The sequence below is a fragment of the Macrobrachium rosenbergii genome, chromosome 47 (genome assembly GCF_040412425.1).
Source record: "Macrobrachium rosenbergii isolate ZJJX-2024 chromosome 47, ASM4041242v1, whole genome shotgun sequence".
In the NCBI taxonomy this organism is placed as follows: Eukaryota; Metazoa; Arthropoda; class Malacostraca; order Decapoda; family Palaemonidae; genus Macrobrachium; species Macrobrachium rosenbergii.
In genome coordinates, this window is record NC_089787.1 from 33,580,624 (window position 1) to 33,595,623 (window position 15,000).

Consider the following 15,000-nt stretch of genomic DNA (forward strand, 5'->3'; position numbering starts at 1 on the left):
ACGTCTCCTCGCTGCTGGGAGAAAGGGCGCTGGTGACTGGTACAATACATGTACATACGCTACCGGGGTCTAAGCGATGACAGGCAGGGCAGCCTATCGAGACTACAAAGTCTATCCCAATGCCAAATCAAAGTCCTTCAAAAAGAAGGCATCGTGCTTACCCAATACAAATGGGGAAAAAGCATGTTAAAAGAAGAATTATATATATATATATATATATATATATATATATATATATATATATATATACAGTATATATATATATATATATATATATATATATATATATATATATATATATATATATATATATATATATATATATATATATATATATATATTACAGGTCCTCATTGAAACTGGATGGTATCTACTGGAGATATTTATTCGATAAAAGTTACAAGCTTTCCAGGACTAACAGTCCTCATTGTCAAGACTGTTAGCCCTGGAAAGCTTGTAACTTTTATCGAATGAATACCTCCGCTAGAGACCATACAGTTTCAATGAGGTCCTGTTAGTAATTGTATTAATGCACAGATAACAATGCAAGTGATAACGTTTATATATATATATATGTGTGTGTGCATGTGCGTGTGTGTGTGAGTGCATGCGCGCGCGTGCGTTATATTCAAAGTAATCGAGCTACTTTTAGTAAGACTTCCAGTGAATATTAGAGGGACAATCAAATTTACAAAGTATACAATTACTGGGGCAGACGCAAGAAGCTTTGTTCGTTAACATTATTTTCGTGAAACGGGTTGAAGACGTGCACAGCAGATAAAACAATCTACATTTGGCGCTTTTTTGAGAGAGAGACTTCGCTCAGTTGACAAGTTCGTTTGCTGAAACTCTTTCAGGTATGGTACTCTAGGTTTAAGATATTTAACTAAGGAGTTTGTAACAAAAGCATAAAAAACGAATGCGCCACTGCTAGCTGTGATGAAAATTCACCGTTCGAAAGAAATCAAAGGAAAGCAGATGAAAGAGGAAAAGATTCAGCAGTAACCAAACAAAGATTCCGATGATGATGGAATCATACGAGCGCTCTAAAAGCACCGAGCTTACTGTAAAAAGAAATGCCCCCTCTCTCTCTCTCTCTCTTTCTCTCCCTATCTTTGTCTCTGTTTGAAAAGAATTCGCTTTAAAAGGACGTTCTTGTGTTTTGTAAACAAAGAAGTATCGATTATATTTCTATGTAAATTTTAGGGACGAATAAGAAAAGTTGATAGATAACGTGTTTATTTGGTACTTGTGTTATGAAGTCCTTCATACTGCTATATAAAATATAGGAAAGTTAATTTTGGATATTTCAGGAATTTATATACCTCTGAAAGTAAAAATAGCTGTATAATTATCTAGTTAGATTCGATGTTGACTTATAGATTTCTAAGGAAAAAGAAGTGGTAAATTACAAAGAGTTAGAAACTTAGGCAGTGCATTGAAGCATTCAGACGGCCACATCAATGTTTAATAAATTAGATATAGTTACGTGAAGACTTTAATATGAAAAAATAACCAAGCCCCGATAATTATTGTGGACATATATAATAGCATACAGTTGTAGGAATGGCATGGAATATAGAGTTCAGGCCAGAGGCCAATCGCTGGGACCTGTGAGGTCATTCAGCGCTGAAATGGAAATTGACAGTAAGAAGGATTGAAAGGTGTAACAGGAGGAAAACCTCAAAGCAGTTCCACTATGAAATAATTGTTAGGAGACGGTGGATAGCGAGACGGAAGAAAGACAATACGAATGGAGGTACAATAAAAGGAATGAAAGAGGCACACAATTGTACTCCAGAGGGATGTAAACTCTTGCTGACACATGGTGCCCATTATGTAATTACTTTTGAGTTCTTTCACGTAAGCTGAGCATTTTCGCTACTAAAGTTTCTGACAATTTCCCTTTTGCTCGTCGCAAAGCGGAATGTTCAGGGTGCGAGGACACGAATATAGCATATGCCGGAAATTATGACTCAGAAAGTGAGTTGGAATAGCTCTATAGTAAAAGGAAACAGAGTAGCTGCTTACACGTAATGATTGTTGCATGCAGGGAACAGTCGTGAACAAGAATTGCAGCATTTCGTGATAATAAACAGCACATATCTTAAAGCATTAAATTTTAGAGCACTGCATTATTATTATTATTATTATTATTATTATTATTATTATTATTATTATTATTATTATTATTATTATTATTCAGTAAAACACTTCCCTTATCACACTGTCCTTTTCCGATATGAATGGTGGCCAGTTGCTTACCAACATCACTGAGCCTGAAAATTTATTATAAGACCTACCTGAAAGAGGGTCTTCACTCCTCATCTTATTATTATTATTATTATTATTATTATTATTATTATTATTATTATTATTATTATTATTATTATTATTATTATTATTTATATGTAATATATTTACTATATAATTGTGGATTTTATTATACATTATTATTATTATTATTGGAAAGAGAAACCCACAAGATTCTTGTGTATAACTTGTTTACTGGTAAATATTTACATATTACTTTGATCTCGAGCACTTTCAGGTCCTAACTGTGACCTGTAATATATAAATATTTACCAGTAAACAAGTTATACACAAGAATCTTGTGGGTTTCTCTTTCCATCTTCAGAAGAAAACTGAAAGAAGTTTTTGTTTGGTTCATTATTATTATTATTATTATTATTATTATTCCCTCACGTCACACAGGCTCAGATTCCGTGAAGGGGACCTTGTGAAATAACATCATTCCCGGACTAATGATGGATAAATTGGTAAGCAGTCTCAAATGAGCGAATAATTAGTCGATTACAGGAAAGCATTTGCTGTATCTTCCCATGGTAAGGCGGCTAATTATAATGGTAAACAGATGGGAAAGCTGTGCGCTGGATGGCTCATTAAGCGGCGATAATGTTCCAGCCACAGGGAGCCGCTATGGAAATGTAGAACCAAGACAGCATACCGTCTAAATTCACTGCTTATCTCGTCAGCTGATTTATAAGTGAAAAGGGGAACGTCCAGATGACTGAGAAAATTTTTAAAAGTTCCCTATCTCTCAAAAATATCCAAATCATTAAAAAAATGTAAAAACTAATATCCCAAGAGTTATTTGACTTTTCCGAAGGAAGGGAATATGAAGAAAGTAAATTGAAATTGAGGAACAGTCAAGAAGACAAGGAATTCAAGGAACTAACCATACTTTTTCCGAAAAAAGAAAGATCCAAAGGAAAAGGAGATTTTACACGAAAGAAAAGAAATATATTATAAAAAGCATCAACAGTATGTGAAACTGGCTTTATAAGAGAACTTTTGAGTTCAAGTGTATATACAGTATGTATGTATATATATATATATATATATATATATATATATATATATATATATATATATATATATATATATATATATATATATTATATATGCATATATACTTATATATATATATGTATACAGTTTATATATATATATATATATATATATATATATATATATATATATATATATATATATATATATATATATATATATATATATATATATATATATATATATATATATATATATATATATGTATATATTTTGAACTAAAAATTCTCTTAAAAAGCCAGTTTCACGTATTGTTGTTGCTTTTTATATTTCTTTTTTTTTCCTTGTAAAATATCCTTTTCCTTTGGACCTTTCTTTTTTTGGCACACGCACACAGAAAGGAATTCCCTAAGGGCTATGATGACTTTACTAGAAAAGGGATGTCTTAAGGACTAGGGAGGTTTTACCAGATAAAAAAGATTATAAAGATTATAATCCACATGACTGAGAAAGCTTCCCCAAGCAAGGAGCTTCAGGGGAATGAGAAGACTTGACTTAAAAAAAAAAGAAGCATATTCAAACAATAATGGAAACAAGACCAAAGAAGATGAATATCTAAAGGGCTAAGGAAAGTAACTGAGGAATAGCCGAAACAAAAAGAGAACCCCCCCCACCAAGGACTGAGTGGACTTGAAGAAAAAGAAATATTCAAAGAACTGCGGGAGACCTTACCGGTCATCGTGAGGCACCCGAGAAAGAGACCGATGTCCCTTCCTGCCAGCATGACTTCGTCTCCTTGTCCTTCGAGGCTGTCCGAATTCCTATTCTTCTTCCATGCTGCCCAGAGGCCGACGACCAGGATCAAGAAGTAGAAGACGATAATGGCCACTAAGCCGGCGACATTCACCCCTGGGCCTTCGTCGCTGTAAAGGAGGATAAGAGCTGATAATCAGTGAAGAGTTTTATTATTTCAGTTTTGCGTAAAAGAAAAACTGTTTGTCTGTCCGTCCGCACATTTTTCTGTCCACCCTCAGATCTTCAAACTGCTGAGGCTAGAGGGCTTCAAATTGGTATGTTGATCATCCACCTTCCAATCATCAAACATACCAAATTGCAGCTCTCTAGCCTCAGTAGTTTTTTAAATTTTATTTAAGGTTAAAATCAGCCATAATCGTGCTTCTGGCAATGATATCTAAGGTAGGCCACCACGGGGCCGTGGTTAAAGTTTCGTGGGCCGCGGCTCATACAGCATTATACCGAGACCACCAAAAGATAGATCTATTTTCTGTGGCCTTGATTATACGCTGTAGCGGCTGTACAGAAAACTCGATTGCACTAAAGAAACTTCGGCGAATTTTTTACTTGTTTTTGTATTTTCACAAATTATATTTCCAAACTGCAAGGAAATCACTTCAGTCGCATAAATAATTCTAGTAATGTTATTAAAATCAATTCCCCCATTTTAAAACAGGTATTTTATAAGAAATATTTTTCGTATGTCGGAAGATATTTATAACATCCAAGTATCAGAGTGTGATAAAGATAGTATCCTCTTTCGAATTTCATCTGGTTGTTTTGAGGTGGTATGGTCTTATGGAGAGAATAATGGACGGTTAATTAAAGAATTACGGGATGCCATAACGCCAGCTTAAACTTGAAAAAGAGGAAAGTTAAAAAAGTTAAAGAAAATAGTGTATAACTCTAAATACTGGGAAGACGGACGCAGTGGATATGAAGAGCATTCTGGATGTATGGTGTGAAGTAAGTTTTGGAAGGAAAGGGCTTGATTTCCAGAGAAATAAAAAAAAAAAAAAATATATATATATATATATATATATATATATATATATATATATATATATATATATATATATATATATATATAAAAGAATACGCAAGGTGAACATGAGTGGAACAGTGCTGCTGATGTATCTTTTGCGTAGATAGTGCAACGAGGCTGATGTTGAAGAAGTCAGTATTTGAGGAATAAGTGTGCAGTGACCTTTTCCTTGTATTTTCTATGACCCGCCCGGCGAATTTATGAAGTCCCAGGTCAGGTCATTGCTTGGATGGGTGGTTACCAAGAAATGTCAGGTGCCATCGACACTTGAGCCCTCTTGGCATCATTTATTCTAAAAGTCAGTTGTTCATTAACCTTTCTCTCTGCAATTACTTCCTTGTTAAATTTGTTCTTCCTAAAGTTCATGCGCACTTTCTCCCCTCTGTTGTTATAACTCGTCTTTTCTTCCTCATTTAATTCTTCCTGACTAGATTCAAATCATTCTTCTTTACACGTATTTATGGTATTAGCGTAAAAGTTAAGTATACCTTAGTTTTACCAGACCACTGAGCTGATTAACAGCGTAAATTTGAATATATATATATATATATATATATATATATATATATATATATATATATATATATATATTTAATATATATAATATAATATACATACATACATACATACATACATACATATATATATATATATATATATATATATATATATATATATATATATATATATATAAATATATATATACACATATATATATATATAAATGATTGTGTCTGCGTCACACCTCGATTTTGATGAATTATCTCCTTGTAAGCAGACTGGCTTCGGAATTAGTGAAAATATATTTCATAAGCGAATGTTCGGATGTTCATATGAGAGTCTCTTCGCGCACAAATAGAGCTGTATGTGACGAATGCTTTTAATATTTTTCCCATCTTCATTTTCGTAATCATTAACAGAAACATGAGCTCAATTGCAACAGAAAATTTAACACTTCTTTTACCTATATTCTGTTGAGAAGTTTCAGAATTTCAGAAGCTGAAATGCCTGGATGTTAGAGAATTATAATATGATTAATAATATAAGATAATTATTATTAGTGCAGGAGACAAAATGACCACTCTAGTGTTAGATTTGATAAGATTTTATTATAATACAATTTTCTTTAACTTTTGAAGGGTACTGCTTGTATGCGCTGCTCGTGCAGATCTCAGCAAGAGTTCATTTTCGCTTACATTTAAGATAATACCGTCAAGGCTTTCCCCTGGTCTGGGATTAGGATCGAGAGGGCTGGGAAAATCTGCACACACAGGAGGAAAACAAGTGTCTTAAATACAGGAGAAAATTATCATAAAATTGCCTCTTCGTTGTAGGGTTAAAGAACTCAAAGGGCGAAGAATGAGGTTTATGAATTCGTGATCGATTTCAGTGTCATCAGGATTAATGTATGTAAGAATAAGACGGCACTTGAAGATCGAGAATAAAATACAATTGTATTGGTTATAAAATGTGGATGAATTGCAACCTATCATATGTCGGAGAAACGGGCAAGAACAGGAAAATTGGTAGAACTTTTGCTAGAAACACTGCTTTTGCAATATAAAAATCAAGAAATGAAGTTTGGTCTTTGTAAAGCAATTTATCAAAAGTAGTAATATCGAAGACCCAGAGTTGTGAAAGGTGCATTACCTGACTCTATACCCGCTGTTGCTGGGAACAGATTCTTGGTAACTTGTGTACAACACAAATGATGTAATTATGACTTACCGGGAACTGGCCTTTTGGGTGTGGCTAGAGAAGTTAATATGCTTAGTGGCTTTGTGGTTGACCAGCACCATTTAGGCTACCTGGTAACTATATTCCCGCCGGAGGGGGAAACCCTCGTAGTAGTATCTTCAGTGTTAATGGAAATGGACACCTAGTGAGAATATCTACAAGGAGACCATTATGTACACTCGATAGCTGTAGACTTTGCTTTGCTAGAATAACATACATGAAAAAACTACTTAGAGTTTTTTCTTCTGTATTTGGCAAAACGTGATTGTACTGTGTATGCCGCAAGTATTATTGTTCAGTAGTGTAAATTGATTGTGAGATACGTAGGTTAAGTATAACTCGGTTTAACCAGACCACTGAGCTGATTAACAGCTCTCCTAGGGCTGCCCCGAAGGATTAAACTTGTTTTACGTGGCTAAGAACCAGTTGGTTACCTAGCAGCGGGACCTGCAGCTTATTGTGGAATCCGAACCACATTATACCGAGAATTGAATTTCTATCACCAGAAATAAATTCCTCTAATTCTTCATTGGCCGGTCGGAGACTCGAACTCGGGCCTAGCAAAGTGCTAGCCGAGGTGAGATACGTAGGGTTCCATACGGTTGGCCCGAAGGATCAATTCTTAAATGAGAAGTAGAAATGTGAGTAAGCTTAAGTTAGATGAGTTGGACAGCTAAAAGACATAACGCAAAACCGTTGGTGTCCGCAGGTACGCTGCAAGAAACCTTTAGTTCTGTCTAGAGTTACAAGGATAGATTGATATTAATGACAGCCGAGAAACACTACCGTGAAATTAACCTGTGCACTGGGTCGTTCGGAACTCGACTGGAACCTGTATATTATGGCTGTTACGAGTCACATTTAGGGAATTAAACTCAATTAAGGACTTTATCGTGCCGATAAAAACAAACCTCTAATTCGCAATTAGCATGCACAGTGAGCCAACATGACAATGATGTGTTATTATGGGCCATTTTTTGTGTTTTTATGACTCAACCCCTGAAATATTACCTCATTAATTCATCATTCAGCTGGTTTGCATAATGAGTAACCTAACACGGGTACAAAATTCAGTCATGTCCTAACATGGAAGACTATATTATAGGATGCGGAATCGTCGCGAAAAAGAAATCTTTCAGTATAAGACTTTCGTACTTTATTTATTGTTGAATCCCAACAGTCATGGAAACATTAAATGTATTTTCCCAAGCGGTTGATGTATCACCATTCTCGTGAGGTAGTAGGCCATGGTGGAGCTTTGTTTCTCCATCTTGATATTGTTTTTGCGTGTTTAGGTCTAGCTTAGTTTCTTGCACATTTTTCCTTACTTTCTGAGTAGGAATGAAATTCATGCCTTTGAATTTTAATTACTGCATAATTCTTTTGAATCTAGAGCATTGGATACTTTTATCCAAGTCTCTTGATATTGACAAAGGCCTTTCATTATAACATGTAATGTTCTCTCATCTTGTACAGGTCCTGACCATCCAGTGAAGTTGAGGAAAGTATTATATAAATGACAAAACGATTAGAATTATATTATAGAGGTTCAAGGCCTGGTATTTATCGCACTCACTCCTCCCTTTAAAACATTAATAGTTTACGAAACGCATATTAATAATAAATTTTAATAGATTGCGAAACATATTATCTATGTTGCTTTTGCTGTTCGAATGAAATTCAGGTCGGACAAAGGATTTTGCAGCGTCCCTTCGGCCCCTAGCGGCAACCCCTTTTATTCCTCTAACTGTACCTCCGTACATATTCTCTTTCGTCCATCTTACTTTCCACCCTCTTCGAACAATTACTCTGAATTTCATCCATATTTCTGGTTTTATCCCAAAGAATCATCCAACTTCTATAAGGTTATCAAGAAATGTGACTGGTCTCGTTGTGTTGCTGATAATAATAACCCAATAAGTTTTTTAATACACCAAATCCATTTCAGCGGGGCGAGTTGCTATTCTTAATCTTGTGCGCTAACGATCAAAGTTGTAGCGTCAATTCTTAGAATTAGATAAATAAGTTGATGGAGAGTTGAACGAAGTTCTGATTAACTGGCTAAGTGAAAAGAAATGAACGAAGTGATTTATAGATGGGTGAGTGCATCCATTGAAGGGATTGTATAGATATATATTATATCTATATATATATATATATATATATATATATATATATATATATATATATATATATATATATATATATATAAGACATAACCAATACTTGATTACGTGTGGAAAAGAAATAAATTTCTGACTCACATCAGAATGGAAGCCAGGTCTTTCAACTTCTTTTTTGACTTGTGTGGCTTGGTTGGCAGCGGTCTTATCTTTCAGTTGACAGACCTGGGTTCGATCCTGATATGAGTCAGAAATTTGTATATACACAAACACACACACACACACACACACACACACACACACACACACACACACACACACACACATATATATATATATATATATATATATATATATATATATATATATATATATATATATATACTGGCTCTCAGGAAACTGATTAGTATTTACCTAAATACTACATGGCTTGACTCTTGGATGAGATTTTTAGCCAAACTGCTGAAGACATGGTTAGCGGCATGTATTTCGACCTAAACCCTTGTTGTACTCATCAGAGATGTTAGGAGTCACATTTAGAAATTTATTTGAAGAGTAAACCAAAGAGTATTGAGAAGTATAATTGGTGTTGTTTACGTATTTATTTCAGTACATTTTCTTTCAGTATATTTTATATATCACAAATAACCTTATGGTTATTTTGGAGAGGTATATAATCGATATTTTTACTGATAATCGTATGACTGTTCTTCCCACCAGGAGTTATGAAAGATCGACCTCACTTAAGGTTATCCCTGCAAATCCTTCAAAGTTTTTAGGATGTAACCTAAATCGCTTGAATGATAAATGTATGTCAGATATCATCATTTTGTAATAGTCAATATCTAAAGCAGCGTTCTAGTTTTTGTGTGAATTCTCTGGCAAAGTCTCTTCTATTTAGAAATCTTTATTTCCTGTCTTTGTATACAGTCGAATGGTCATACACTGTATACATTATTATGCACTTGGGCATTGATTGCATGTATGTATATATACATATATGTAGATGTATATGCGTGTGTACATATATATATATATATATATATATATATATATATATATATATACATACATACATACATATATATATATATGTATATACAGATTTATATATATATATATATATATATATATATATATATATATATATATATATATATATATATATATATATATATATAGTTGAACAGATATTACAGCATAACTAAAATAACCTTACACCGTGCGATAAGTTATTTGTATAAATAAAACCAAATAGAATCAAATGGAATCCGTAGTGTACTAGATTACGAACAGTTTCCATTTCAGGACGAACTATAAGGAACTGATTTTCCTAATTATTCTTGGTATTCTGCACACTTAACAGTAATTCTTAATTCCACAAAGAATATCCCTCGGCGAACTAAATCCAGGTTTAGCCGCCATACGACGTCTTTTGGGTAGAGGGAGTTATTGTTAGTTTCCAAATATACCCTGTACTCACTATTAGAAAGAATAAATCTGAGGGAACTGTCCACCTCGCTCCCCAATTTGCGTCTCTAATTTGCTATTACTCTGCAAATACATAAATCCACAAGTTATGTGGCAGTGTATTTTTTCTTTTCTAATTTAGTAGGAAAATATTTGCTTAAGGACAATTTGGTAGGACGTTCTAGGGTCAATTAGGTAGGGCAAAAATACAGATATCGTTAATAAGGTCTTTCGTGGGAGAGGACTCTACATGTTAAGGTGGCCGGGTAGTATGGTACAAGCATCCAGCTTTGTGTTCGTTTGTTTTGCTTGTTTTGTTTATTATTCAAAAAGTAAATGTCAGATGAAAGCTTTTAGAATGTTAACTGGCTTGATCATGTTTCCTTAGAGATGTTGCATATTCTACTTTTGCCGGATGTTAATATTTTATTTACAGAAAGTAAAATCCTACTTCATAATTTTACTTGCCCACCTTTTTTGAAAAGTATATATATATATATATATATATATATATATATATATATATATATATATATATATATATATATATATGTGTGTGTGTGTGTGTGTGTGTGTGTGTGTGTGTATAGTGAAGGTATATGTATACAAGTAAAATATAGCATAATTGTAAAAATAAAATAAAATATGAGTACAGGAGTAGTATAGAGCAATGCAATATTGCAAACAGTTGATTACACGTATATACAACGTCGGAAAGTTATAAATACTCTGGTTCACTTTTTTTTTTTTACAGCAATAAGAGAAGTATGTTCCCTGAATTGTATTCTGCCATTGGCGATTTATTTCACCTTCCCTCTTCATTTTATTGTAAGAGTAACAAACGAGTTTCGGATATCCGAATTACATATATTACAACGATATATTCTCTCTGTCTCTTTTATTTACTTTTTCTGATACAAAACCGTTCTTCCGTTGTAGATAAATGACGCGCAGGTAGAAATAAAATGTCATTTGTAATGGGAAAATCGTTCGTCACGCTGACGCCAGAGGGCATCTGTGCATATCCATTAATAAAGGGTCTTGAATCTAATAAAGAGAGAGAGAGAGAGAAATGGACGTTTAGTGAAAATGTATTGAGCGTATTCAATCGTAAAGGAGATGTAGGACGCGTATACTGATTTTAGCTTTTTTTTTTTTTTTCTTTTGTTAGTTGTTTCTTACTTTTTCAGGAAAAAGAGTAACTTGTTTTCACCTGTGTTTTTAGTTGTTGTTTTCCAAAGGAACAAAATGTTTTTTTTTTTTGCATCATTGATATTTGTTTGTCCAATTATGTTTTGGTTGAATAGGCATTCTGACGTATTACGTCACCGATCTTTGCTCACCGAAGTAAAACTTTCTCTTATGCCTGTCTACTAAAACTTTCTCTTATGCCTGTCTACTTTTGTCTTTTAATAAAATATCTCAAAAACAAATGTGGACTTAAAAAAAAATAACATGGTAAGACATTCATTTGGTGCCTTATCCACGTGAATGATTAACCTTTTGTTACAAACAAATGATGGGACTTTATCAGGTCATTAAAATTTCGGTAATGGTTTTGTCGTCTGTAATTTTTTCGATATCACCCCATTCATATTTGTTTACAGGCCATCGCACGTTGCCCTTATTTGAAATTGAAATTTGCTTTCGGGAAGTCAGTCATTTTCCAGTACAACGTATCCACGGTCAAGTTCTATCTGGACTTGAACGTATCCATAATGTAGGCATTCTGTACATGGAAGTTGTAGAACGAAGAGCACTAGTAATGCCCGAGGGATTTGGAGAAAGGGAATAGAGAAAGACCAGAACCAATTGGGACTTGACGCAGAAATTACACGGGACAAAGGAGAGTGGAAAACTCATTTCACTTCCAACCTCGTCAAGGGGAAATCGGACGTAAAAAAAGTTAGTGATCATGTGGATGACGAGTCTTTGGACGCTGATGAGGTCAACCTATCCTCCTGGCGGTCGTTATGGGCGCAATTTTGTTTTCTTTTTTATCAGCCTCTCGTGATCCTTATTACACAGTTTATTTGCTGTATTTTATTTGTTTTAGTTTCTTATATGTCTTTTAGAGTTTATTCTTTTAATTCTGTATTTCTTTAAACGGGCAGCATTTTCCCGAGATGTAAGCAAGTACCTGGACCTTTCCGTGAAAAAAGCGGGACGCCGTATCTTAAAAACTAACCATAGAATTTTCTTGAAAATATTCTCATTAATTTTCCCACACCCAAATTACTCTGTACGTATTATTCACATCTGACCTAATCCAACATAACCTAACCTAACCTCTAACCTAACCTAGGGGCATGGCAAAAAAACCAGGGCTGGTGAAATGCCAGCGTTCATCTCAGGAATTTGCATCCGGGCAGTGTTTAAAAATACTCACAAATAGTAGCGCATATGTTAAGACTGAAGGCGAAGAGCTGTAAGCAGTTAAATAAAGGTGATGTTAAAATAAGGGAAAATAACGCGAATTAAACAAAAGAAAGAGTATTTATTATGGAATAGAGTTGAGATTCTGGTAAAGATATTTTTTCGTACACCTCACGTTCACCCCTCTCTGTAAAGGAGTATGTGTGCGCATGTTTATGGTACTTATTATTATCATTATTAGTATTATTATTATTATTATTATTATTATTATTATTATTATTAGATATAGGGAAAATTATGAAAATTTTGGTTTTTCAGTATAGTCTGGAATGATTGAGTAAAGCACACTCACAGAAAATATCCTTCTTCCCACTAGACAAACTTACAAGAAATACTAAACAAGTAAAAAATGCGCCGAAGTTTCTTCGGCGCAAGCGAGTTTTCTGTACAGCGTATAATGCTGTATGAGCCGCGACCCATGAAACTTTCAGCCACGGCCCGGTGATGGCTTGTCCTATAGCGTTGCCAGACGCGCGACCATGGTTAACTTTAACCTAAAATGAAATAAAAACTACTGAGGCTACAGGGCTGCAATTTGGCATGTCTGATGGTTGGAGGCTTGATGATCAACAAACCAATTTGCAGCCCTCTAGCCTCAGTAGTTTTTAAGATCATAGGGCGGACAGAAAAAGTGTGGACGGACAGAGAAAGCCATCTCAGTAGTTTCACAGGAAAATAAAAATCTAGTAGGTAAATTTGCTCGTATTTTCCAGTGAAATATAAATCTCAAACCGTTAAAAGACTCAACTCACCTTTCCGTCAAATCTGTACTGTTCAACGGAGTTTCTGTAGTCGTCATGACTGCAGGTTATCCTTTCTCCTTTCCTCCTGAAAATTTGAATCTCTGCCTTCCAGATTCTCAGTTAGTCTCGTGAGATCCAGTCCGCTTAATCCAGTCCGCTTTCCTCTGAAATGAAGATATATCTGGATGAGTCTCCCAGGAATGTTTCCGCTCATAAAATAAACACAAGGAAAACAGTATATTTCGGATATTACAATTACTTCAGCCCTGCTCAGGGTTGAGGTAGCAGTATAATCTGAAATATATGGGTTTAGAAAAGGAATGAAGTTGTAGTATCAATTGAAATATATTATTTGCCTTTTTTTAAGTAAGTCTTAGGACCCCATCAGTCGAAGTTGTAGTATCAATTGAAATATATTATTTGCCTTGTTGAGTAAGTCTTAGGGCCCCCATCAGTCAGGATAAATATTTGATTATTCTGTGTTGAATTTTGGGTTTTGGGAAGCCGAACTTAATAGATAGAATGCTATGAGATTACACCAATAAGGTAATCGCATTCGACGCCAGTCATTCAGACCAATAAACACACAAGCGAAAATATAGATTAGAAAAATGCATATATAGGGTAAGAGATAACACTCTAAATTGATTGAGAATGTATATATAAGCTAATAGATAAAAGTCCTAATTTATCGAAGGGTATATGTAATTACAAATATTATTGCCTGCAAATGGAGCGAAGAGATTATGAACATTAGAGAATTTTGTATACAGCCATTTTGAAATCCATTCCATATATCTTCTGATTTTAATCCCGACCGACACCGTGAGGTTTACCATTGCAAGTAACGGGCAATTATTATACCTGTAAATTTCAGTCATCCTGTAAATACAAAGATTACAAAGCATGTATTTGTATAATTGGTTTTCGTAATACCAGTGAATGTTGTAGTCTATTAAAACCCCTCTTTGTATTGAGGCCATTACCGCAAAATTGTCGATGCATATATATATATATATATATATATATATATATATATATATATATATATATATATATATATATATATATATATATATATATATATATATATACATATATTTTTGACAAGAAAATTTCTTATTCTTAAAACATTGCCTTGTTATAGATAATTACTGACGCACTTACAGGGCAAAAATTAAATACACTGCCAAAATAAGAGTGGAAGATGAATATGTGTGCCATTATTATTATTATTATTATTATTATTATTATTATTATTATTATTAATGTTGTTGTTGTTCTTTGTAATTGTTAAAGATAACTATTATTCACATGAAACAAGCTAAAATAAAACCAA

The 15,000-nt window shown here is 33.9% G+C and overlaps 1 protein-coding gene across 5 annotated transcripts in view; it reads right to left on the reverse strand.

The window, feature by feature from the left end:
- The window catches only part of LOC136830751 (high-affinity choline transporter 1-like), a 209,647-nt gene that overhangs the window by 60,304 nt on the left and 134,343 nt on the right, over positions 1–15,000 (reverse strand). For all 5 annotated transcript variants that reach the window (XM_067090619.1, XM_067090622.1, XM_067090620.1 and 2 more), the window contains 2 exons: positions 13,671–13,825; positions 4,045–4,235 (listed from right to left, as the gene is read on the reverse strand). In XM_067090619.1, the coding sequence (XP_066946720.1) occupies positions 4,045–4,235; positions 13,671–13,717 (238 nt within the window). In that variant the 5' untranslated portion in view covers positions 13,718–13,825. The remainder of the gene's footprint in view (positions 1–4,044; positions 4,236–13,670; positions 13,826–15,000) is intronic.